A 25,999-nucleotide genomic window follows, 5' to 3' on the forward strand; every position below is an offset into this window, starting at 1 on the left:
GAAGCTTATGTGAAAGCAGTCAAACAGGAAAAACAATAGCAGTAAAGTTAGTTGCAATGATTCATATAGTCCACTGCCAAGATACAGTAACAGCATTTTTAACAGGCAGTGCTGTTCTCCAGTAACAGGCAGATACAGTAACAGCATTTTTAAAAATCTTCACAAAGACTACCTCCTGGGAATATGATCTAAGAAGGTTAAAGTGTCATAGCACTAAAGTAATTGATGTATAAAATTCTTATACCTTCTGCAGCTAATTGTCTTATTTCAACAGTGAGTCCTGAGTGACAGTGGGACCCTGCAAATGTAACATATATAATATATGGTCTGACTCTATTATATAGTTCTATAATAAAGGCTGGATCTTACATAGTTTTTATTGGTGTATTTTATACGTTGTTAGCTGTCCCATTTGAGGGACAGGGAGCAGGATATAAATTTAATAAATAAATACACGAATAACAATGGAAATTACTGTAGAATGCAGTAGAGTAAATTCAGAGTATAAAATGCTTACGAAATCTGATGATCAGAAAGATGTGCTTGATTTATTGAAGCCATTTCTTCGGAAATATAAGGCTAGTAGTAGAAATTGATACTATACATTTGTTGTATAAACTCTACAAAAAATTCTAATTCTGCATTGTGAAGCAAGTCATTTAAAAATATTTGGCAAATTAAGAAAGATACTAACAATATGATCTGTAGTAGAGTTACATCTTCCTAAGACTGTAGAAGTCAACCTTGTTTAATAATTAAGGCATCCAAAGGCCACCACCATAAAGACATAAAGGCACCATAAAGGCACCATAAAGCCAGTGGTTATTATTGTTGTTCAGTCACACAGTCGAGTCTGACTCTTTGCGACCCCATGGACAAAGTCATGCCAGGCCCTCCTGTCTTCCACCATCCTCTGAAGCCTGCTCAAATTCATGTTTGTTACATCAGTAACACTGTCCAGCTATCTCATCTTTTGCCGTCCCCTTCTTCTTTTGCCTTCTGTCTTTCTCAGCATCAGGATCTTCTCCAATGAGTGCTCCCTTCTCATTTGGTGGCCAAAGTATTTGAGCTTCAGCTTCAGCATCTGACCTTCCAGGCAACAGTCAGGGTTCATTTCCCTTAGGACTGACTGATTTGATCTTCTTGCAGTCCAAGGGACTCTCAAGATTCTTCTCCAGCACCATCAAAGCCAGTGGTACAACTCCTAAATTTTGAATAGTTTTTAAAATTAAAACCTACTTGCACTGTGTAAATGTTCTTGATAATATACATACACTCAATGCACTATACATGTTCCAAATATGCATAAGAAAAATATTTTATACTCAAAATGTGTTACTTACCAAGCAAATTGTATAATAATTTTATAATAGTATGTTTGTGTGTTAGTGTATGTTAGTATGGCATACTCCACTGCACTGCTCTATAAGCATAACGGAGCAACAAATTTAAACAATCAGATAGAAAGGCAGTAGAAAGTGCCTTGCAAATGAGTAACGGACAAGCACATGGACAAAGCCTTCATAATCCAAAATCAGCAAATGCAGCAGCTCTCAAATCTCACTAGAGGGCATCGGTCTCCTAGACATATGCTCAGATAGCAAAGCCGTCAGTCAACGTTTTTGGAAAGGTGTGGGGAATGCTTACTGCACACTTGTCTGGAGTTTGCCGATGCAGATCAGACTTGAATCAGCAAGTCACTAGGCACGCCCTGCACAATGCCACTATTGCAAAATGCTTGAAGCAGCAATGAAACAATGCACAATGACATGCTAGCCCAGGGGGCCACCACTCAGGGCGAAACATACCAAGGGAGGGGGGAAACTGCAAGAGGTTATGGTAATATGATGATTCAATTTGGGTTGAAAAGCAGCATATAAATGTATTAAATTAATAAATAAATGTGGCATTAAGCTCAGGCCAGAAATTATTATTTAAAATAAACAAACACAAGCTCCTGCTCTAAAGTGAGCATAGTTCATTTTAGTGAAAAGTAGTAATGGGAAACAAATAACTTTTGCTTGAATGCCATTTGCACATGTCCTGTTCCAGACAAAAGTTCTATTTTATCAAATAATGTGTTCATGAAACATAATTCTCTAGCGTGTGGGTGCTAACATAAAGATTATGTATGCAGTAATAGAATTGCCATTCCTTTGTAACTTGCCTTTCCTCTGAGAAGAGCAATGTCCTTTGTGTGTGTGCGTGTGTGTGATGCTATCTCTTATATGTTCTTCAGTTTGTCCTATGGCACCAAAAGATCTTCTAAACTTGTGACACTAGCAAATTTTACTTCGCATTTTTTTTTTTTCATTTCTATATACTATCACAGTAACAAAGTCTGGTTACATGGAGGAAAAGGGAAAGGTCCCCTGTGCAAGCACCAGTCGTTTCCAACTCTGGGGTGACGTTGCTTTCACAACGTTTTCATGGCAGACTTTTTACGGGGTGGTTTGCCTTTGCCTTCCCCAGTCATCTACATTTTCCCCAAGCAAGCTGGGTACTCCTTTTACCAACCTCGGAAGGATGGAAGGCTGAGTCAAGGCTCAAGCCGGCTACCTGAAAACCCAGCTTCCACTGGGGATTGAACTCAGGTCATGAGCAGAGTTTAGGATTGCAGTATTGCAGTTTTAACACTCTGCGCCAAAGGGCTTTTGGTTACATGGAAGTAATCTTTATATTTTATGCTACAAGTAAACCCCTCCCAATCAGAAAGAATACCAATTCAGCAACCATGTATAAATAGATTAATATATACCACTACAGATCATCATGACTATAATCCCCAACACTAGACTGACACTTTGTCCTTATCCACGATTACTTCTGGAACAGCTATTATTTGCAGGTTAATGACATAGCCACAGGACTCCAGAATAGATCAACAATATATATCAACAGATATATTCCTCAGGCTCTGAAGGCCACTTATACACTTGAGATACATACATGAAATCTTCACCATCTCCTTCAGAGATTCCATCAGGACTTCAGCAACTTCCATTCCACTTCAGCAACTTCCATTCCACAGGCTGGACCAATTGACAGAACAGTCATTTTCTGAGCACCATTCTGCGACTGTGTAATGGATATATAAGCACCACCTTATATGCAGTACCCACTGGTCACTACCTGTGGCTACACACTGCCGGCTACCACCAAGAACATAGTGTATTCATTATTTAGGCCAAGCCCTACAATGCAACCACATTTACTCCAGTTCCAGTTCTTTGAAAAGGATGCATACCAGAAGGATTTATACTAGCTAACAACAACAATATAATAAAATAACAACATCTACCCAAGGAACAGAACAAGACTAGACTTGTATCTAGATATAGTCTATTATGGGACATAATAGAAAAAAACAAGAGGAAATAGCATAATGTCATTTATAGGTTCCAACTAAAATTACTTCAGCTTATCTTCAAAATTTGGACAAGGATAGTTATTTTCTCTCACAGACTAACAGCAGCCATACTTCATTAGCGGCTCATTCATGTGCTCATCCTCTGACATAATAAATGCTATCACAAACTAACAACACACTTCCATTTCTACATAAGACAAACAAGTCTATGCAAAAGAATAAATAGAGGTCTGACATAAAAATGGCAACAGTCAGAAACCAATGGAAGAACAGTTCAGTCCTCTGGAACATGGTGCAGTTGACCTGAAGTACACCACTATTCAACAAAAGAAAGTGCTGAATTAGAATTTATTAAAATGATCCTACTGTAATGATTTGATATAATTTTGAAAACTGCATTTTGCTTTTTTTTTTTGTATATATCAATTTTCTATAATAAAGAAACATTTTGTGTTAAAAAAGATACTACCCAGTTAGGCTTCTTACTGCTACCATTGTTATAGATATAGCCAGAAATCAGGAGGACAGTTGCTAGGCTTGATTGGATATTAGGGTGATCTGGTCATGACATCTGTCACCCCACTGATCACCAGGGTTGATTCAGCTGATCTGACTTGCTAGGCAGGTGTCCTCTACCTCCCTCCATGTGTGTCCCTCCCAAAGCTGTGTGCTTGGTGGAAAAGGACAACCACCCCAGATAGAAGTGTACCATTCTTTGGTCAATAGTATACAATAGCTGCAGTCCCCCGCTGGAATCTCCAAACAAACTAGCTAGGCTTGTCCAATTATAGTTATTGTTTGGCAGTAGGTGTAATATAGCCAGGAGATCTGAAGATTGTCTGGCAGCCTGACACGCTAGCTCTTTTTGCGGCAAGCTAGGTTTATTTTGGAGGGCTGAGAGAACTGTGACTGACCCAAGGTCACCCAGCTGGCTTCAAGTAGAGGAGTGCGGAATCAAACTCGGTTCCTCCAGATTAGAGTCCACTGCTCTTAACCACTACACCAAACTGGTTCTCCTTAGATTTGACAAAATAAAAAATAAAAACCCAAACCTCACAGAATATGTCTTTGTGCATAAAAACAATCTCAGCCTGACCTACCAGCTAAAGATGCCAAAAGGGATAGAACACAATGTCCAGCTTCACAGAAGTGAAGCTATGATTCAAAGATGGGTTATTCATTTGTATGAGAAACCTACAATCACTATTTTTAAATAGACTTTGTTATAATAAAAAGGAGCAAGAATGAGTTAACAATATTTATATATTTTAATGACATTTTAACTATAGATAACCTTGTATGGTGTTTGAAGTTTAAAATAATTAGGTAGCCAAGAATGTGCACCCTTATCAAATTGGACAGTTAGCCCTTGTCAGGAGATGATGCTAAAGTAAGGGAAACTGAATTCATCAAGAGCTCTCATATGAACATATGAAGCTGCTTAATACTGAATCAGACCTTTGGTCCATCAAAGTCAGTATTGTCTTCTCAGACTGGCAGCGGTTCTCCAGGGTCTCAAGCTGAGGTTTTTCACACCTATTTGCCTGGACCCTTTTTTGGAGATGCCAGGGATTGAACCTGGGACCTTCTGCTTCCCAAGCAGATGCTCTACCACTGAGCCACCGTCCCTCAGAAGGGGTCCTTGCCTGTGACCTATTTATTTTCCGTTAAGATACTTTTCCCTCTCATGGATTGCTGCCTTGACATGGCGAGAGGGCTTGTGTGGTTCAGTGAGGCTGTGGGCTATGCCATGCCGAGCCACCCAAGATGGACAGGCAACAGCTGAGAACCCAGACAAAATGTGATCCACTGGAGAAGGAAATGACAACCCACTCCAGTATCCTTGCCGAGAAAACCTCATGGACAGTAACAAAAGGCTAAAAGATATGGCGCTGGAAAATGAGCCCCTCAGGCTAGAAGGTGCCCAATATGCTACTGGGGAAGAGCAGAGGGCAAGTCCAAGTAACTGCAGAAAGAGTGATGCGGCTGGGCCAAAGCCGAAAGGACGCTCAGCTGCGGATGTGTCTGATGATGAAAGAACAGTCCGATGCTGCAAAGAACAATACTGCTTCGGAACGTGGAACGTAAGATCTATGAATCAAGGTAAGCTGGGTGTGGTCAAACAAGAGATGGCAAGACTGAACATCGACATCTTGGGATTCAGCGAACTAAAATTGATGGGAATGGGTGAATTTAACTCAGAGGATCACTACATCTATTATTGTGGGCAAGAGTTCCATAGAAGAAATGGTGTGGTCTTTACAGTTAACAAGAGAGTGAAGAAGGCAGTAATGGGATACAAAATGACAGAATGATCTCGGTCCATATCTAAGGCAAACCATTCACTATCACAGTAATCCAAGTCTATGCCCCAACCACTGATGCAGAAGAGGCTGAAGTGGACCAGTTCTATGAAGATCTACAATCCTTCTAGAATTAACACCAAAAAAAGATGTCCTCCTCATCATAGGGGACTGGAATGCCAAAGTGGGAAGACAAAAGGTAACCAGAACAACTGACAAGTTTGGCCTTGGAGAACAAAATGAAGCCAGGCAAAGGCTAATAGAGTTTTGTCAAGAGAACAAGCTGATCATAGCGAACACCCTCTTCCAACAACCTAAAAAGCGACTCTACACATGGACATCACCTGATGGGCAACACAGAAATCAGATTGATTATATACTCTGCAGTCAAAGATGGAGAAGTTCCTTACAGTCAGCAAAAACAAGACCTGGAGCTGACTGCGGCTCAGATCATGAGCTACTCATTGCAAAATTCAGGCTTAAACTGAAGAAAACTGGGGAAGCCATTAGGCCATTCAGGTTTGACCATGATCACATCCCTTATGAATATACACTGGAGGTAAAGAATAGATTTAAGGTGCTAGAGTTGATAGAGTGCCTGAAGAACTATAGACGGAGGTTCGTGACATTGTACAGAAGGCAGCAACCAGCACCATCCCAAAGAAAAAGAAATGCAAGAAAGCAAAGTGGCTGTCTGATGAGGCTTTACAAATAGCAAAGGAAAGAAGGAAAGTGAAAGGCAAAGGTGAAAAGGAAAGATTCACCCAACTGGGTGCAGATTTCCAGAGAACAGCAAGGAGAGATAAGGAGGCCTTCCTGAAGGAACAATGCAAAGCAATAGAGGAAAATAATAGAATGGAAAGGACAAGAGATCTCTTCAAGAAAATTGGAGAAATCAAGGGAACGTTTCGTGCAAAGATGGCCATCAAGGGAACATTTCGTGCAAAGGACAAAAATGGTAGGGACCTAACAGATACAGAAGAAATCAGGAAGAGGTGGCAAGAATACACAGAAGAATTATACAAGAAGGATCTCAATGTACTTGACAACCATGACAGTGAAATTGCTGACCTTGAGCCAGACATTCTGGAGTGTGGAGGCAAATGGGCCTTAGAAAGCATTACTAGCAACAAAGCGAGTGGAGATGACAGTATCCCAATTGAGCTTTTCAATGGCCTAAAAGATGATGCTGTTAAAGTTATGCACACATTATGTCAACAAATCTGGAAAACGCAACAGTGGCCACGGGATTGGAAATGATCAGTTTATATCCCAATCCCAAAGAAGGGTAATGCCAAGGAATGTTCAAACTATCGCACCATTGCACTCATTTCACATGCCAGCAAGGTCATGTTAAAGATCCTACAAACTAGGCTTCAGCAGTATGTCAATCAGGAACTACCAGAAGTTCAAGCTGGGTTTCGGAGGGTAGAGGAACTAGAGATCAAATTGCCAACATTCGCTGGATTATGGGTAATGCACAGGAGTATCAGAAAAACTATTTATTTTTGTTTCATTGACTACGCTAAAGCCTTTGATTGTGTGGATCACAACAAACTGTGGCAAGTCCTCAAAAAGATGGGAATACCAGACCACCTCACATGTCTCCTGAGAAACCTGTATAAGGGTCAAGAAGCACCTGTCAGAACGGGATATGGAACAACTGATTGGTTTAGAATAGGAAAAGGAGTTCTACAAGGATGTATATTGTCACCCTGCTTATTTAATTTATATGCAGAGTACATCATGCAGAATACTGGCCTGGATGAAGCACAAACCGGAATTAAGATTGCCGGGGAAAACATCAACAACCTCAGATATGCAGATGATACCACTCTAATGGCAGAAAGTGAGGAGGATCTAAAGAACCTCTTGTTAAGGGGGAAAGAGGAGAGCACAAAGGTAGGCTTGAAACTCAACATCAAAAAAACTAAGATCATGGCATCCGGCCACATCGCACCTTGGCAAATAGAAGGGGAACATATGGAAGTAGTGACAGACTTCACTTTTCTGGGGTCCAAGATCACTGCAGATGGTGACTGTAGCCATGAAATTAAAAGACATTTGCTCCTTGGGAGGACAGATATGGCGAACCTGGGCAGTATAATAAAAAGTAGAGACATCACCTTGCCAACAAAAGTCCGTATAGTCAAAGGAATGGTATTCCCAGTAGCAATGTATGGCTGTGAGAGCTGGACCATAAGGAAGGCCGAGCGCAGAAGAAAAGATGCTTTTGAGCTGTGGTGCTGGAGAAGAATCTTGAGAGTCCCTTGGACTGCAAGAAGATCAAATCAGTCGATCCTAAAGGAAATCAACCAAGACTGTTCCCTGGAAGGTCAGATGCTGAAGCTTAAGCTCAAATACTTTGGCCACCAAATGAGAAAGGAGCACTCAGTGGAGAAGATCCTGATGCTGGGAAAGACAGAAGGTAAAAGAAGAAGGGGACGGCAAAAGATGAGATGGCTGGACAGCGTTACTGATGTAACAAACACAAATTTGAGCAGGCTTTGGAGGATGGTGGAAGACAGGAGAGCCTGGCATCACTTTGTCCATGGGGTCGCAAAGAGTCGGACTCGACTGTGCAACTGAACAACAACAACAACAAAAGATACTTTTTATGAACTCATGCAATTGCTTTCCTCATGGATGGACTAATTTTCTGTTGATTTAGTCAATATTAAGAATGCTGAATAGTCATGTTTACAAAAAGCTTAAAATGGAAGCAGAAATTCTCTAACAGTATTACTTGTGTGCTATATCCGCAACAGACCTGAAACATTATTGAGGTTTACCTCTGGCTAGGATCTGACACAGGAAAGCTAACTTTAAGAGCCTGTGGTTAGGCCAGCAGGATCCCTGGAACAAATGCATGGCCAGGCAGTTCAGCAAGTGTGAGTCCCTTGTGATCTGAATTGTGTTCAATATATGGAGTTCTTGCCTGGCTCATTGGAGCCTGAGAGACTGAGCTTGGGGACTCGGGAACAATGGGCAGTAGGATCCAAATCCCTGCTCCCCTGCTCCACTCATGGGCCCCCTGGTGGATTGAATGGTCCAATAGGGCGCTAGCGGGGGAACCTGGAATGTATATATAGTTGGCCCTATTGGCCCAGTAGCCAGTCTTTGAATGCAGCCCTACATGATGCTGTATTGAATAAAGAGCTATGTTCACTACCACCTCACCTCATCATTGCGTGGAACCCACTACATTATATCGATACAAACCTGTTCCCTTTTTCTAGGTAAACACGAGGAAGGAAACATAGCCACTCCTGGCACACCACCCACGTTCTTCACAGCTCACTAGTCAGAGGCAGCCCCAACAAAATGCCCAAGATCTTTCCTACACAAGATTTCAGGACTCAGGGTGGAGTAGAGGGCTTAGGAACAAGGGGAAATGCAAACAATGAGGAAACATACAACTGCGCAATCATAGCAAGCATTCCTGTCAACCACCCAGTAGCTCTGGGAAAAAGGAATAAGAGAGAGAATAAAACTGTGCTAGCAGCTGCTTCTGAAACCTTATCTGCATATAAAGTCAGTCAGGTCTCTAATGGACATTCAGAAGCCCTGCTTGGCAAGAGCCCCACTTGCCTCCATCCAGAGCGTTTTTGTAGCAGGAACTCCTTTCCATATTAGGCCACGCTCATCCTGATGCAGCCAATCCTCCTGGAGTTTACAGTAGGCCCTGTACCAAAAGCCCTGTAAACTCTTGGAGGATTGGCTGTATCAGGGGTGTGTGGTTTAATATGCACAGGAGTTCCTGCTACAAAAAAAAGCCCCTTCTAAAAACACTTGTGTTGTGTATGTGTAACTCTGGCTGTGATCACACACACCAAATAATGCACTTTCAATTCACCTTAAATGCACTTTCCAACTGGATTTTATTGTGTGAACTGGCAAAATCCAGTTGGAAAGTGCATTGAAAGTGGATTGAAAGTGCATTATTTAGTGAGTCTGATTGCAGCCTCTGTGTTTCATGTGGATTGTTAGTTCCTGCCTGGCTCATTGGAGCCTTAGGACTGAGCTTGGGGACAATGGGAAGCAGGATCCAAATCTCTGCTTCCCCAGTTCAATCACCAGCCCCCTGCTGGTTCAAATGACCCAATGGCATTCTAGTGCAGGAACTTTGGCGTGTATATAGTTGGCCCCGTTTAGTAGTCTTAGTCTGCCTATTACCGTGCTGTAATTTCTAATAAAGAGCTGTGATCACTCTTCCATGAGCCTCCTCATGCCTCGAACCCACTAATTAACAACTTGGTAGACACCAGGAAAGGTGTTGAGGAGTACCATGGTGACTGTGATTATGGAGCCCTGGAGTTGAGGCTTAAGATGCCTGTCTGGTACTGCTATCTCTCTGGATGTTATCAAAAAAGGTGGAGGGATAGATTTTGTTCCAGTCAGTCTCTCTAGTACTTTCCAACATTTCCCTTCCACATACTCTTAAGCAGCACAACATTAACCAATTAGATCTGCCAAGCAATAGAGCTACAACCATGGAAATAGTACTGATTCAACTGCTACCATAGTCATGATCAATAATTATCATTCACCAGAATGGCTAGGTGAAGCAACAGTCTTGTTCTCCAGACTATTGGGAAGGTTCTTCTAATAGTTCTCATACTTATTCATCCTCCCCCCCCCCCCAACATACAAAATCAGAAGCCGCCACCCACTCCAACACTCAGCCAGGCAATTTCCTGCTATTCAATAGGACAGACAGATAGATTCAGGTGGACAGTCGTGTTGGTCTGAAGCAATCGAAATGTTCTTTCAGTTTGTTAATTTCATTATTTTGCCATTGGATTCTAACTTTATACCACTTTGCATTCTAAACCACTACCTAAGTAGCTCTGCTCGCTGTACCCGATTCCATTGCCTGATGAAGTATGTGTGCATAGGAAAGCTTACATTCTGAATAAAACTTCGTTGGTCTTAAAGGTGCTACTGGGCAGGCGGGCAGGCAGGCAGATGTAACCAAAGAAATGTGTCTGCATAGTAGTGATAGGGGAGGAGCGAGGCTAACTTGCATCCCAGGAGCTACTCTCCCTTCAGCATGCATTTGCAAACCGGGAAGTTGATGGAATGTGCTGGCTAGCTGTTGCTAAATCCTCCCCTTCTCTACTCTCACGCTTCCACCCGGAATTCAGTTGGGCGGCCACAAAGGCAGCAATGGTGAGGTCATGTGATCCCGGCTATTCTCACCTGTTCGGCGGTGTCCCGGACAGAAATTGATCGGTATCTCTACCACCGACTGGAGTGTCTTGGGATCTACGTTTTGAAGTCAGCAGGTAGGTCAGGGAGAAAAAAGGAGAAACTTCGTGGGGAAAAGCAAGCAGAAACTAAGATCTGCTCTCCACCGTAGGAAGGGACTGAAACTTGCTGTTCAACTGGAGAGTAGTAGGAACGCCTCTGAAGTACCCGGGCGGGGGGACTCGCTAATGTGTCTTTCCAGGGCGCCGCCTATTTTGGTCTCTGAGTGGACTATTTGAGTGAGTCTGAACTCTTTTTACATAATGATGATGCGGGGGCGAAGTTTTCAGCACAATCAGCAGAAAGCTGGAACTAACCCATCTCCAGTCGCGTCACTGTGTGAAGAAAATGGTGACATTTAATTCTTATTGGCCTTTTTTTATTGTCCGGAAACGGTGGACGAAAGTTAGTCTCCTGTCTGGAGAAATCATTGTTAAAGCTGATCGGTTTCACGCGAAGTAAACTGTTAGAAGATTCCTTTCTCAGCCTCTGATATTCCGAATGCAGCTAGTCCTGGGAGGGCAACGAAGACTTTGAATAGTGGCATTTCCCAGACAGTAGTCCCTGCGAAGACGCACAACGAATGGCTTTGGAAGGGAAGCTTCAAAGCACGTTGTTGAAAGGGGGGGCAAAATCAATTCTTAGGCGTGCCTGAAACTTGACGGGTATCACCAACTGTGTCTCTCTCCTGTGGTCTGTTGACAAGTGTGACTCATTATATTGAATAATAGTTATTTGTTTTGGAATTTTGTGGGCTTAGCTGGTTTACTTTGTAAGGTCCCTCATTACAGGAATATGCTGGCAGACAAAGGTTCTAACATATATAATAATGGTGCCCTATCTTAAGCTATTGTATCCCTCTGACACTGAAGGTTCAGCTTCTGGGAACAATCTATGTAACTAAATGTCGTTATGCAACCATGATGACATGCATGCTAGACTGGTTTGGGGGGCGGCATAGCATGTTTCTACTATTATATTAATCCAGATTGCTTGTGAGGACTTGTGGCAGATGTTACATATAGCTTTTTGAAATATTTTTAATGACTAGCATGTCTTTTCTTGACAGATACCAGGTTATGTTCATTTCCTACCTATCGTTGCTTCAGCTACTGCAAACATTACTTGCATTTCCACATTACCAAAGAAAACTAAAGGTATCTAAGGATGCAATGAAAGAAGGTAATTTTGCCTTTTAAAAAAGAAACTGTACTTTGTAAAACTGACTAGATTGGCTAATACTGAGATTTTGTTCCCATTATGAAGCACAAGGTTAGCCACGCAGTACAAAATAATGATTTGTATATCAAAGCTTTAATTTTCCTTTATTTTACAAAGAAACTAGTAAACTATATCATGAGACACATCTGTCACAGTTCAAGAAATAATTCATTTATGTGCCTAAGAGATCAAAAAAAAAATATGGTTCTGTGGGTGGTGTGCCAAAAGGAGTGGTTTTCTCCCTGATGTTGTTCAACATCTACATACGTCTCCTTGCCCAGATTGCTCAGAGGTTTGGGCTGGGATGCCATCAGTAAGCAGATGACACCCAGCTCTATCTGCTGATGGGTGGCCAGTCCGACTCCTCCCTAGAAGATCTGACCATGGCACTACAAGCTGTGGCAGGGTGGCTCAGGCAGAATCAACTGAAATTGAATCCAACAAAGACGGAGGTCCTGTATCTAAGTCGTGGCAGTCCAGGAGCACAGGTCTCACTACCAACCTTCAATGGAGCGCCACTTATGTTGGCACCTAAGGTTAAAAGCTTAGGGGTGTTCCTGGACTTCTCTTTAACAATGGAGGCCCACGTAGCAGCCATTGCCAAATCAGCCTTTTTGTCAAGTGCCGATATTTCCCAATTATCAAGTCCTTTGTTTGAATCAAAAGTAGGTTTATTGTTAGAAACTCAGGAGCTTTGCCAAGGACACAAACCTTGGGAGTAATGGGGTACAAACAGTTACACAGTTGCTATATAGGATGTCATCAAAGGTTACACTACAAATGCATACTTGCGTCACAGGTTCAGAGGTTACTAAGCAACTATCTATTTTATTACTAAAGAATCTTAGGCTATTGGAAACATCAAACCTTCTCGCACTCCTTTGTGAAGAAATAAGAATTGTCTGTGTGAAACGGGGGGGGGGGGGGGGCAGCCTCTAGTATAAACATCCCAGGACCAGATGTTTTCTCTACGTGCCCTCCGGGCTGTAAATAATGGGGGAGAGCTGGAGAGCTGATGACTCGCTCTCTACAGAGTAAAATGTGGTCCAGAAATAAGCGTGCTTGACATACTGCCCCCCCTAAGCTCCCCTTCTGGGTTTTGAAGGATATTTAGCATAGAATTGTTTAATTAATGCTGAGGCTCTTACATTTGAACTAATTATCCATTCATCGTGTGCTGTTGAGAAATGTTTCCACCTAATCAGAAAGTACAATACACCCCGCTTCAGTTTAGCATCTAAGATTTCTTTTACTTCGTGGTGATTCTGATCTCCCACCAGGATAGGATTTAGAGCTTTTGGATCTAGGGTGCCCGGGCATCGGTCCAGGGTCTTTTCGAAGTAAGCTGCAATGAAAGATTGGGTGTATCTTACTAAACAGTTTTGGCAATTCTAGTTCCACAGTCACTTTATTGATTACACGTTTTATACAAAATGGTCCCAAAAACTTGTAGGCCAGTTTTTTAGAGGTTTGTGGTAATGGCAAGTTCTTCGTGGACAGAAATACCATATCTCCTGCTTTAAAATTCCAAGCAGGTGAGTAACACTTGTCATAATGTTTTTTGTATGTCTCTTTAGCCAATTCTAAATTTTCCTGGATGTTGCCCCAAGCTTTCCCCAATTTTCCCCACCATTGTTCAAAGGTGGATGAGTTTTCTGCTATCAGTCCTCCCAGCAATTGGGGAAAGGGCTTCCCTTCATAGCCATTCACCACCAGGAAGGGGGAAGACTTGGTGGAGCTGTGCATGCTGTTATAACCATATTCCGCAAAAGAGAGCAACTCTGCCCAATTCAACTACTGATAGTTCACAAAGCACCTTAAATACTGTTCTAGCAACACGTTCACCCTCTCAGTCTGTCTGTCCATCTGAGGGTAATACGCGGAGCTCAGTCTCTGCTCAATTCCGGTTAATTTACAGAACTCCCGCCAGAAGTTGGCAACGAACTATACTCTTCTGTCACTAATTAATTTATCTGGAAAGGAATGTAATTTCACCACATGTTGAAAGAATAATTGAGCTAGTTGCTTAGCCTTGGGTATTTGGGAGCATGGGGTAAAGTGCTCTTGTTTAGAAAAGGTGTCCACTACTACAAGAATTACGGTTTTTCCCTGGGAAGGAGGGAGTTCCATGATAAAGTCCACCTACCAAGGTCAAGCTGCTGTTTCCAATAGTTGTAATAATCCCGGCGGTTTTTCCCCACGCCTTTTAGCCATTAGATAAATTGGGCAAGAAACCACATATTCAGATACGTCCCTTTTCATAAATAGCCACCAAAATTGTCTATTCACTAGGTGCAGGGTTTTTACATACCCAAAATGCCCGGCTATCTTGTTGTCATGGCAGGATTGCAGTATTTCTTTTCTGAGGCTCTCTGGCATGTAAAATTTATTGTCCTTGTACCAAAAGCCTCCCTCCCCTTTTTTCACCCCCTCCGGTTTTGCATCTCCTTCCTTTTCTACCTCTTTACTCAGTTTCTCCCCCCATTGCTCTTCGGTCTCTTTGCACTTTGACTGTGAGCTGGTGGTCACTGCTCCCCCCAACTGGCTGGGGGAGATTAACAAATCGATCACTTCCTCTCTTTGGCTGTTGTGCTGGGGGGAGGCGTGATAAAGCATCCGCTAGAAAGTTCTTAGACCACGCTATGTGTTTTAACTTGAAATCAAATTTGGTGAAGAACCCCACTCACCAAATTTGCTTCTCAGCTAGTTTCCAACGCCCTGTTAGGGCTTCCAAATTTTTATGGTCTGTCCATATCTAAAACAGGACCCTTGCTCCTTCAAGCCAAGATTTCCATGTCTTTAACGCGAACGTTACGGCGAATGCCTCTTTGTCCCACACCACCCAGTTCCTTTGGTCTTGGGAAAATATTTTGCAGATGTAAGCGCAGGGTTTTAGGAACCTCCCCCGCTCATCTGGTTGCATTAGAATTGCCCCCACAGCAACATCACTGATGTCACATTGAACTACAAAGGGTTTTAATTCATTGGGGTGGATCAGGATGGGTTCACTGGTGAACAGTCTCTTTAATTTAGTGAACACCTCTTGACAACTTTCTGTCCGTTTCAATTTGGCTCCTGGCCGTTTGGCCTTGGGACCTTTTCCTTTCATTTTAAGGAGGTCCATCAGGGGGAGCATTGTGTGGGCGAACCCCTGTATAAAATTACAATAAAAATTTGCAAATCCAAGGAAGGATTGGAGCTCTCTATGTGTCCTCAGGGGTTCCCAATTCAACACAGCTTGTATTTTGGCTGGGTCCATCGCCAAACCCTTCCCCAACACTCTGTAGTCCAGGTAATGCAGTTCCATCTTATGAAATTCACACTTGGATAGTTTTGCATACAGTTGGTTCTCATAGAGCAGGGTTTCCCAAACTTTTCTTTCCCATGGCCGGTTATTTTTACACTTCTCCTTCGTGGCCCTCTAAAATTTGCGGGTGGAGCTGGGAGACAGGAATTATATAATTTCCTGTGGTGTCAAGGACCAAGTGATGTCACTTTCGGGGCACAGTGAACCAAAACTCCACCTTTTCCTGTGATATCACTTGCAGAGCAGTCCCCCAAACCTGCCTTTTCTTTGGAAGTAAATTCATTTTCATAAAAATCTCTCTGAAACTCATTCTGAGCCAAAATGGGGGTGAAAAGTAGTCGGTCCTCTCTTTTCACCCCCACACCTGCATGCACCTATCTGTTTGTGTATTCTTCTCCAGCTTGCAAGCACTTCTAATGCCCATGTTCAATTGCCTGCACCACCTAAACACCCCTTCCACAAAGCACTGGCCAGTGTATGCAGTTGGGAGTGCTGTTGCCATTGCCATCAGGAATGCCAGCACTGCGTACCACCCACACTGGGCCCTGGCAGTTGCCCTACCTCAAAATATGCTGACACATTTAGTGGGCCCTTCCATTAGATGCTGCTACTGGAACCCTGCCTCAAGCTACAACCAAGCTTGCTTGGTTTCAAGAAAATCTTTTGACAGCTATTTTTCATACTTTTATTTGGTTGAAACACTGGGAAATTGCTGTGAAAGGTAGCAGAGAATTGTACTGCAATTAATGAATTAATTTCAAGTTATATGAAGTTCTTACAAGCTTTTCTGCAGCTATCCCAAAAAGGATAGTTATGAGGGGCTTGCAGCTTTTTACTGGCTGTGTTTCCCATGCCTTTAAAAGCAACCTGTTGTTCAGATACTTAGCCAGTGAACTACTTTCATCCTTTTTAATATCTACAGGAGGAGTTTAATTTTGGTGTCAGACAGCTGTTAAAAGCAGGACCAGTAAAATGGTGCCAAGTTCATTGTACCATCTCTTCCAGTGCTGTTGAGATATACCGCAGTAATCTCCAATAATCTCTTTCTGCCCCACACCTCCTACTCTCACTCACTCACACAGAAATCTCATAGAAGGCCACCTGGCTATAACTGGGGGTGCCAACTTTTCATTGGCAGAGCTCCTATGTTTGCAACAACAGTATGATGAACAGAAAAATTTCATCCAGCAAAAATGGAAGGAAAGAAAAAGGAAGGGAAAGGGGAAGGGGAAGGGGAAGGGGAAGGGGAAAGGAAAGGAAAGGAAAGGAAAGGAAAGGAAAGGAAAGGAAAGGAAAGGAAAGGAAAGGAAAGGAAAGGAAAGGAAAGGAAAGGAAAGGAAAGGAAAGGAAAGGAAAGGAAAGGAAAGGAAAGGAAAGGAAAGGAAAGGAAAGGACATAAACATAAGAGGAGCCATGTTGGATCAGGCCAGTGGACTATCGAGTCCAAAATTCCCTCATACAATGCCCGAAAAGCACCAGAATGTCCACCAGTGGACCCAGGGCACTAGAAGCCCTTCCACTGCTGCTTTCCCCCCCAGCACCAAGAATACAGACAGAGCATCACTTGCAGGGAAAGAAAGAAAGAAGGGGGGGAGGGCAAAGAAAAAAAAGCCTTCCTCACCATCAGATGACCCCAGTCAGCAAAAATTATGCCCAGGGGTCATTTGGTAAAAAAAAAAAAAACAGCTACTGGAATGCCCACTCCCCGCCCCTCCCAGCTAAAAAAAACGCACACACCCTTCTTTGCTACCCAGGCCTCCCGGGGAAATCTTCCCAAAAGAACATACTGCAAGGCACATGAAAGCTCATACCCTGAAAAACACTTAATGGGTCTAAAATGCCAATGGATGCCAGCTTTTCTCTCAAACACTGGGAGCAGGGGAGAAGGAAGGAGAGGCAGTCCAGCTCCCCTCTGCACAACACAGAGATGGGGCGGGGCTAGCTTTGCTGGGGGCGGGGCTAGCTTTTGTTTTTCTTGTGACCCGGTAATGAGGCTTCCGTGACCCAGTACCAGGTCATGACCCTGCAAATGGGAAACACTGTCATAGAGGGTTGCTAACACTTCCCTAACCAATCTCACGTGCGAGGGGAGGTCTTTTGAATAAATAATTATATCATCCAGGTACACCACTACCCCACAGTACAAATACTTTCGCAGCGCTTTGTTTATGAAGTTCATGAAGATCCCGGGAGCTACCTGTAAGCCGAATGGCATGGCTAAGTATTCAAACTGTCCCATAGGCATGTTAAATGCTGTTTTCCATTCGTTCCCTCTTTGATGCGCACCCGGAAGTAAGCATCTCACAGATCCAGCTTGGTAAAAATCTTTCCCCCTGACACAGTGCTAAATAGATCTTTTATGAGGGGTATGGGGTACGTATTGGATGCCAAAATCGCATTAATCCCCCTAAAATCCGTGCATAGCCTCAGCCCCCGTCTTTTTACTTCCTAAAGAGCACTGGGGTGGTGTGGGGGGCGGTGGCCGGCCGGATGAACCCACATTTTAGGTTCTTGTCTAAGAACTTTCGGCGCTCTGCCTTTTCGGCCCACCCCATAGAGTATATTTTTGCTCTGGGGAGGCTTTGCCCCAGAATTAATTCTATGGCACATTGTCCCGGTGGGGAGGGGGGAGCTTGTTAGCTTCTTCTTCACTAAACACTTGTTTTAAGTCTCAATACTCCTTCGGGATCGATCTCACTTCCTCTATGGTGAGGCATACTTTCTCGTTCCATCTGTGGGGCTCGCACACCCCATCTCTAAAGTCTATGATTTGGTCCCCCCATCTTATGTTAAGTTCATGTTTAGCCAGTCACTTCACTCCCAAGACGATGTCAAACGATGACGAGGGGGCCACGACAAAGATCTCCATGTCCCAGTGGTCTTCTATCCCTTCCGGCACCCTTTGGATTTGCTCCATGCAGGGCTCCCCCTTCATCACCGTCCCATCCATCTGCTCAAATTGAAGGGTGCTGCAAGGGACTCGTATGTAGTCCAAGAGCCACTACTAGTTTGAGGGTGATTATGTCTCTTGTGCACCCAGAATCTAGTAGTGCTCGTGCGTGTATAAAACGTTTAAGGTTAGGGTTCAGTAAAGTCAGTGGTATGAACAACAAAGTCCCCATAATTCTCACCCTCAGTGGCGCCATTACTTCTATGACCTGCTGCTCAGCTCCGCTCAGTGAAAGTCGCTCTTGTTTCCCACCAGCTCTTCTTCCCAGGATTCTTCTCCCAGTTCGTCGATGACGATGATCTCTTCTTCCCATGGGGTTGCAGATGCCGAGCTGCCCTTTGCTGGCTCCTTCGCTTGTCCCTCCACCTTCTTCGCTTTGGGTGCGCTGGTCTTCAGAGTGAGGGGGGCTTGAGGCCTCTCAGGCAGTTTGCAGCCATGTGGTCTCCACATCGAAAACAGTGCCGGGGTGTGGGTGGTTTGGATGCCCCCCCCCCAGACTGGCCTGCCTTCTGCCCTTCCACCTTTGCCCCCAGCCGAGACTCATGTCCCCTCTTACTCCCTTGCTGCTGTTGGCACTGGAGAGCCACTCTCTTCATGTTGGTCTCTACTTCTCCCGCCAGTTGCACCCACCCCACCAGCGATGTAGGGCGAGCTTGTTGGAGGGCTCGTTCCAGACCCGTATTTCGGCGGCATTGTCCCGAAATTCTGCTGCGTACTCTCTTACCGTCTTGGACCCCTGTTGCAGGTCTTGCAGGGTCGTCAGCACTCGGGTCTCTTGTAAGGAGTCTTCGTACTGCATCAGTAGTGCCCGCAGGAACACTGCCACCATATCTAGTTCCGGGCTTCAGGTTTCATACAGGCTCACGTACCATCTCTTGGCAGCCCCTTTCAGTTTGGATCCTGTAATCCACTCGGCTGAACTCATCGGGGAAGGTGTGCCCCCAGTAGTACATGAAGCTGTTAGCTTGTATCAAAAAGTATTCCACCTCCTTGGGGTCCCTGTCAAAAGTGGCATCCAACTCGCAGCCCCTACCGTAATCTACTGGCCTCATTGGCGGCGGCAGTGGTTGGGGTTGCTGTGGCAGCAGCAGTGGGGGTAGGGGTTGTTGTGGTTGCTGAAGTGGGGGGGTTGTTGTGGTTGTTCCCTCCCCCCGGCGCTGGTGATTGTAGTGCCCAGTCGAGCTGCCTCCTTACTTCTTGAGTCATGAAGGCGTTGTTCGCTCGCATTTCCTCCCTGAGAGTTCTGGCCATCTTCAGCACCTCAAACCTCATCATTTGGAGGAAGTCCCATGGGTCGGGATCTTGTTCCTCCTCCTCCTCATCTGGAATTGGATCAGTACCCTGATCTCCTCAACCATCATTCCCACTCGCCTCAGATGTGCCTTGATCGCTGTCTTCCCCCATCCGTGTGCGCAGAGGGGGCAGCATGAAGATCACTTCCCTCCGAGGGGGTGCTTTATCCATCAGGCTAGTAGACCTTCTGGGGCCCCAATCCTTTGGGGTTATGAATAGTCGCTGTATGTGCAGCGGGGACCCTCTCCCAGCCAGCCTCCTGGTGTCGAGTATGTGCCACGGAGGTTGCCTCGGGACTATGTTGGGTCCGTGATCCTCGCCAACCGGCAGTTCTGGGTTGTTGGGGGCCTCTCCGTTATCTGGAGCTCTCTCCACCATCACGGTAGAAAGTTTCCAATTTGGTTAAGTCCCCAGGTGGGATTACTCCCAAAATGTCAAGCACCGATATTTCCCAATAACCAAGTCCTTTGTTTGAATCAAAAGTAAGTTTATTGTTAGAAACTCAGGAGCTTTGCCAAGGACACAAACCTTGGGAGTAATGGGGTACAAACAGTTACACAGTTGCTATATAGGATGTCATCAAAGGTTACACTACAAATGCATACTTGAGTCACGGGTTCAGAGGTTACTAAGCAACTATCTATTTTATTATCAAGGAATCTTAGGCTATTGGAAACATCAAACCTTCTCACACTCCTTCGTGAAGAAATAAGAATTATCTAAACATCACAGGACCAGATGTTTTCTCTACATGCTCTCCGGACTGTAAATAATGGGGGAGAACTGATGGCCCGCTCTCTACATAGTAAAATATGGTCCAGAAATGAGTGCGCTTGACACTTTTATCACCTTCGGTAGATAAGGCAGTTGGTCCCTGACCTCGAACGTAAGGACTTGGCAGCAGTGATCTATGCTACAGTCACCTTGAGATTGGATTACTGCAATGCCCTCTACATGGGGCTGCCCTTGTCTCAAATGTGGAAGCTTCAACTAGTGCAGAATGCTGCAGCCAGGCTGTGGGAGCACATTCAACCTGTGCTTAAAGCACTGCACTGGTTGCCCATCGCATACCAGATTCGTTTCAAGGTGCTGGTTCTTACCTTTAAAGCCCTATATGGCTAGGGACCTGCATACCTTAGGGACCACCTTTCCCCACATATTCCCCCGAGAGCACTTTGGTCAGGGTCACAAAATCTGCTCTCAATCCCTGGACTTAAAGAGGCCAGGTGCATGACAACTAGAGCCAGGGCCTTTTCTGTGGTAGCCCCATGCTGGTGGAATGAGCTCCCTGAGGAGGTTAGGGCCCTGTGAGAGCTCGCACAGTTCCCCAGGGCCTGTAAGATGCTGCTCTTCCAACAGGCATTTGTTAATTACGATCACAGGCTACAACAGACTCTGAAACATCTGGACCATCTCTAACGTGAACCTAAGATCTGTTTTTCTATAGAACACCCAGCTGGAACAACATAATAGAAAAAAATTAAATATCATCATAGCACTTGAAATTTTTTTATTTGTATGTTTTTATGTCTTAATGTAATTTTATATTCCATGTATTTACATGGACATGTAAGCTGCCCTGAGCCTGCTTTTGTGGGGAGGGCGGGATATAAATTGAACAAAATAAATAAATTTCACAGCAAATTCAGTCAGTTTCCCTATCCGAAACATATATGGCATAAGACTGCAGGCCATAATAGATCTAGAATGGCCTCATACAACCATCACTGTTGACATACTTTGTACATTTACCATTGTTCTATTGTATTATTTAAGCATCATCTGAAATAATCCATAATTTATCCACATACCAGTCCCCATTAGAGGTGTGTATTATATGCAGCCCTAACTCTAGCAAAATATACAATCTCTGCTTAATTGACACCATCAAATTCATAGAGAGCTTATGCAAGATTTTTTTTTTACAGGGATATGTCTCCATCAGACTTCCTTGAAAGACTCACAGGGAAATGGTATCCTCATGAGGTGTATTCCCACTAAAATCACTACATTACCTTGCTATAAAGTTAATCTTGGCTTCAAACTGCCTTCAGTTTCATCACTATCTGCTAAATTCTTGTCATACTTTGACCATCAGCATGCAAGTGACACCCAGTTCTGTTTCTTCTTAACAGAATGGACTGAATTCCTTAATATCCAGAAAAGAAGTGTTTGGTGGTGGCAATGAAATGGCTGAGGGCCAATAAATTGAATCTCAATCCAAATGAGGCTGAGGCACTGCTTGTTCCTTATGGAGTCTATAACTGATCAGAGAATCCACCTGTTGTAGATTATTTAGCATTCATTTCAGCGAGTTTGTAACTTGTGGGTACTTTAAGTCTATGCTTTCATCACAAGTCTCCTCTTTTAGCATCTTTGATTAGTGTGGTGGCTATAGGCTGTAATTCTAAGGACACTTTTTAGCTGGTAATTCCCATTGGATAACAAAGTACTTACTTCTGAGTAGACCTGATTTGGATTGCTCCCATAACCTTTCACTGAAAAATGAGATTTTTTTTCACAGTTATTGTGTTCTTGTTGCCCATTGCAAAGATCAAAGTGCTTACTGTCACGACTTCCCTCTTAATGTATGTAATTCTGCCACCAGGAATTTAATTCCAAACACTTTATTTAACGTTCCCAACTGAATTTGTGCCCAAGCTCTAGACTTCTTCATTGAACTATGTGGCCCTGAGGATGAGACTCTTCTATTTCAAAATGATAGGACTCCAGGTTAATATAAAACAAAATAAAACTTTATCTATACAATAAGCGTATTATTTTCAAGAAGTTTATAGCTTAATTCTTCAGTGAATAATAATAACTTCTGACTAAGGTGTCACTCATTCACTTCACACACTCCTTGCTCTCAAATCCTCCTTCCTAACTCTACTTTCTGACAGCTTCTGTCTCTCATACACTTATAACACTCTGATAATAGGTTTTGGCTCTCTATCTAGCCCCTAATTTGTCCTCTAAAGTACTCTACTTTGCTTCTCTAGAATCTTAAAGACTTTCACAGCACTATATGGGATTCTAAGACTGCTTTTCAGACTCTGTAGATTGTTGACTGACTATTAATTGCTGAATGACTTCTCTCTTTCTCCACACATACTTCTTAGCTCTCACACTCTCTCAGTCACCAACCAATCACCTCACTCAGTCCCCCTCTTTCACTCCCCTTTCTCTACTGCAATTTACTAACAATTAAAGGAACACACATATATAAATTCAAATAAATACACTTACCTTTAAAGCTTTAAACAGCATAGGACCAGTCTTGAAAGACTACCTCCTCCCACAGTGCTCGTCATCTTAGTTTCCCCAAGCCTGAATCTGAGTACTCCTACCTTCTGAAGTAATGCAAATGATATTCAAAGAAAGGGCTATTCCAGGGGCAGCATCTAGTTATAGATTGGTACCTAATCTGTTATTGTTCAGGTGCTGGGTGAAGACATTTTGTTTGGTGAGGCCTTTTATTATGCTGTTAATAGATTACCTTTAGAGGTGTTTTTGATATCTGGACAGTTTTATACAGGCCTTAATTTAGCAGGAGCTCACAGGAGCATAGCTCCTGAACCTTTCTGAGGGTCCCCCCTCCTCCTTCCCACCTTGCCCATTGAATAGTAGGAGCAGCTGCATAACAATCTCTGGATGAGCTCCACCACCTATTTTTCTACAAAACGACCCCTGGTTTTATAGATCTTTGTAATGGACTGGAAAGCAATTTGCTTGAGTGACAGTTGAGACACTCACTGTGATTGGCTAACAGCTTCCATGGTAACCAAAGTAACAAGTTAAAGGAGGCAGGGAGAGAAAAATCTCCTCAGTTCCAGTTTAGCTGTGGTGGAGATCAGACTGAGAAGTCTGAGTGAGACTGCAGACTAAGCAGTCTGAGACAGAGCTGGTTTTTTGAATAAAACTTTTGTCTGTTGAGGGTTTCTGTTTATGAGAAGGGGCTAACAGTGGCTCTTTCTGGGGAAGACTCTCAGAGTTGTGTCACAGAGTGTCAGAAGGCAGAGGGAGGTTAAAGACTCTACTGAGGAGTTCTGTCAGAGCCAAAGGCAGACTCCTGATTATAAGAAAGATCACAACGTACACTGTGAAAGGGACAAAAAGGTTCTTGTGTCTGTGTGAAATCACAGAAGTCAGGCAGAGATCCTAGCAGTGGTTAAGGACTTGGCAAAAGTGTATGAGGTACCAGTGTGAAGGGCCCTCAAGAGTGTCAGAATCCAGGGTACAGCTCTACAGACAAGAGGATACCTAGGTTGCTAGGGGAAAGGGTCTGTGGTGGAAAGTTCAGTCAGTCCTTTCAGGAAGTGAAACAGTGGATGAAGCAATTATAAATCCCAATCCACCTCAAAAAGTCTTTATAATTAAGAGTGTTATCTAACTGAGGGAAATACTGTGAATATTTCTATATTATAATAACAGCCTGCCCCATGGCGCAGAGTGGTAAAGCTACAGCACTGCAGTCCTAAGCTCACGACCTGAGTTCAATCCCAGTGGAAGCTGGATTCAAGTAGCCAGCCCAAGTTTGACTCAGCCTTCCCAGATCGGTAAAATGAGGACCCAGCTTGCTTGGGGGGGGGGGGAGTGTAGATGACTGGGGAAGGCAATGGCAAACCACCCCGTAAAAAGTCTGCCATGAAAATGTCATGAAGCGATGTCACCCCAGAGTCGGAAACAACTGGTGCTTGCACAGGGGACTACCTTTACCTTTAATGTAAGGAGTGTTTTTGTAATGTACCAGACTTGGAGACGAGCGTAGGGCAACATAGTTTATTGCAGGTACAAAACAAGATGGAAGAGAAGAGCACGTGGGCCGGGCCCCGCATATATACAGTCCTGGGACTATTCAACCTGCTGGCCAGTCCAATGCTGGCCAGCCATATTTCCCACCACTGACTGTGATTGGCGGATGATCAGCGCCCCGCGCAGAGGCACCTGGGTGTTCTCAGTCGCCTCCGCGGCTTGTGCTGTTACGGTGTTCTGAAATGGTTGCGTTCTGCGAACGCCATATGCTACACTCCTCCCCCCTTAGTTAGCGCACATAATCCTGGAGGTAGGCGGGCGGCCGTCGCTCCCTTGTTGAGCGCCGGGGGGTTGCTTGCGGTGCCAGGGTGGCTTCGGCTCTCAGGGTCTCGCTGGAGTCTTGGGCGTCCGTGGGTTGTGGGTCTGGTTCGGGGGGCTGGATCACCTCTGCTTGTGGCTGCGGACTGGGTGCTGGTGCAGGGGTTGTTGCTGGCTCCCCGGACCCCGCTTCTCCCATTATTTCCGCGGGTGCCTCGGGTAGGGTCCAGCGGCGCATCTGATCTATGTGTCGGCATAGGGTCTGGCCCCCCTCGGTGGACACTTCGTAATGGCGGGACCCCACGACCCGCAGCACCCGCCCTGCCAACCATTCCGGGCCCGAGGCGTAGTTGCGGGCGAACACTGGGTCCCCTGCGAAGAACCCCCTAGCCGCGTCTCTGACCTCTGGGGACCCTCGCACGTCAGAGGCTCGGTCGGGGTGTAGACGGTCCAGCCTTGTGGTGAGCTTTCGCCCCATGAGTAGCTCAGCTGGGCTGACCCCGGTGACTGGGTTTGGGATGACCCAGTTGTCAAAAAGGAACGCGGCTAGCCTGTGTTCCCAATCGCCCTGCACAATTCTCCCCAGGGCCTCTTTGGTCGTGCGGACCATCCGCTCTGCCTGGCCGTTGGTGGCCGGGTGGAAGGGGGCAGACCTGATGTGCCTGATGAGGTACCTCTGGAGGAACGCCTGGAACTCCCCCGAGGTGAAGGCTGCCCCGTTGTCCGAGACTAGGGTGTCTGGGATGCCGTGGGTGCACAGGACCCTGCGCAGGGCCCGGATGGCGGCTGCGGTGGAGGTGGACGCCACGGGGATGACCTCTAACCATTTAGTGTAGGCGTCCACTATGATTATGAAGGTCTGCCCCTGGAATGGCCCCGCGAAGTCAATGTGGAGCCGAGACCACGGTTTCCTTGTGGTTTCCCACCGAGTAACCGGGGCGCTGGGTGGGTCCGGCCGTGACTCTTGGCAGCCGCTGCATCTCCAGACCCAGTTTTCTATCTCCCCGTCCATTCCCGGCCACCACACATAGCTCCTGGCTAGGGCCTTCATTCTCACTATCCCCGGGTGCGTTTCATGGAGTGATTCCAGGACCTGTTTCTGTAGAGGGGGGGGACCACCACCCGGCTCCCCCATAGCAGGCACCCCTTGTGGGCCACGAGTTCCTCCCGCCTCATTTTGTAGGGCTTGAACTCTTCCCCCATGTCCCCTTCAGGCCACCCCCTCACCACCC

The 25,999-nt window shown here is 44.8% G+C and overlaps 1 protein-coding gene across 2 annotated transcripts in view; it reads left to right on the top strand.

The window, feature by feature from the left end:
* Positions 1–11,947: 11,947 nt before the first annotated feature.
* Positions 11,948–25,999, top strand: part of PRRG4 (proline rich and Gla domain 4) — a 32,752-nt gene continuing 18,700 nt past the window's right edge. Inside the window, exon 1 of one of the 2 annotated variants that reach the window (XM_060262912.1) lies at positions 11,948–12,105. In XM_060262912.1, coding sequence (XP_060118895.1) covers positions 11,967–12,105 — 139 coding nt within the window. In that variant the 5' untranslated portion in view covers positions 11,948–11,966. The remainder of the gene's footprint in view (positions 12,106–25,999) is intronic. The other variant, XM_060262911.1, reaches the window with a different exon arrangement.

Source organism: Heteronotia binoei, chromosome 21 (assembly GCF_032191835.1).
Source record: "Heteronotia binoei isolate CCM8104 ecotype False Entrance Well chromosome 21, APGP_CSIRO_Hbin_v1, whole genome shotgun sequence".
In the NCBI taxonomy this organism is placed as follows: domain Eukaryota; kingdom Metazoa; phylum Chordata; class Lepidosauria; order Squamata; family Gekkonidae; genus Heteronotia; species Heteronotia binoei.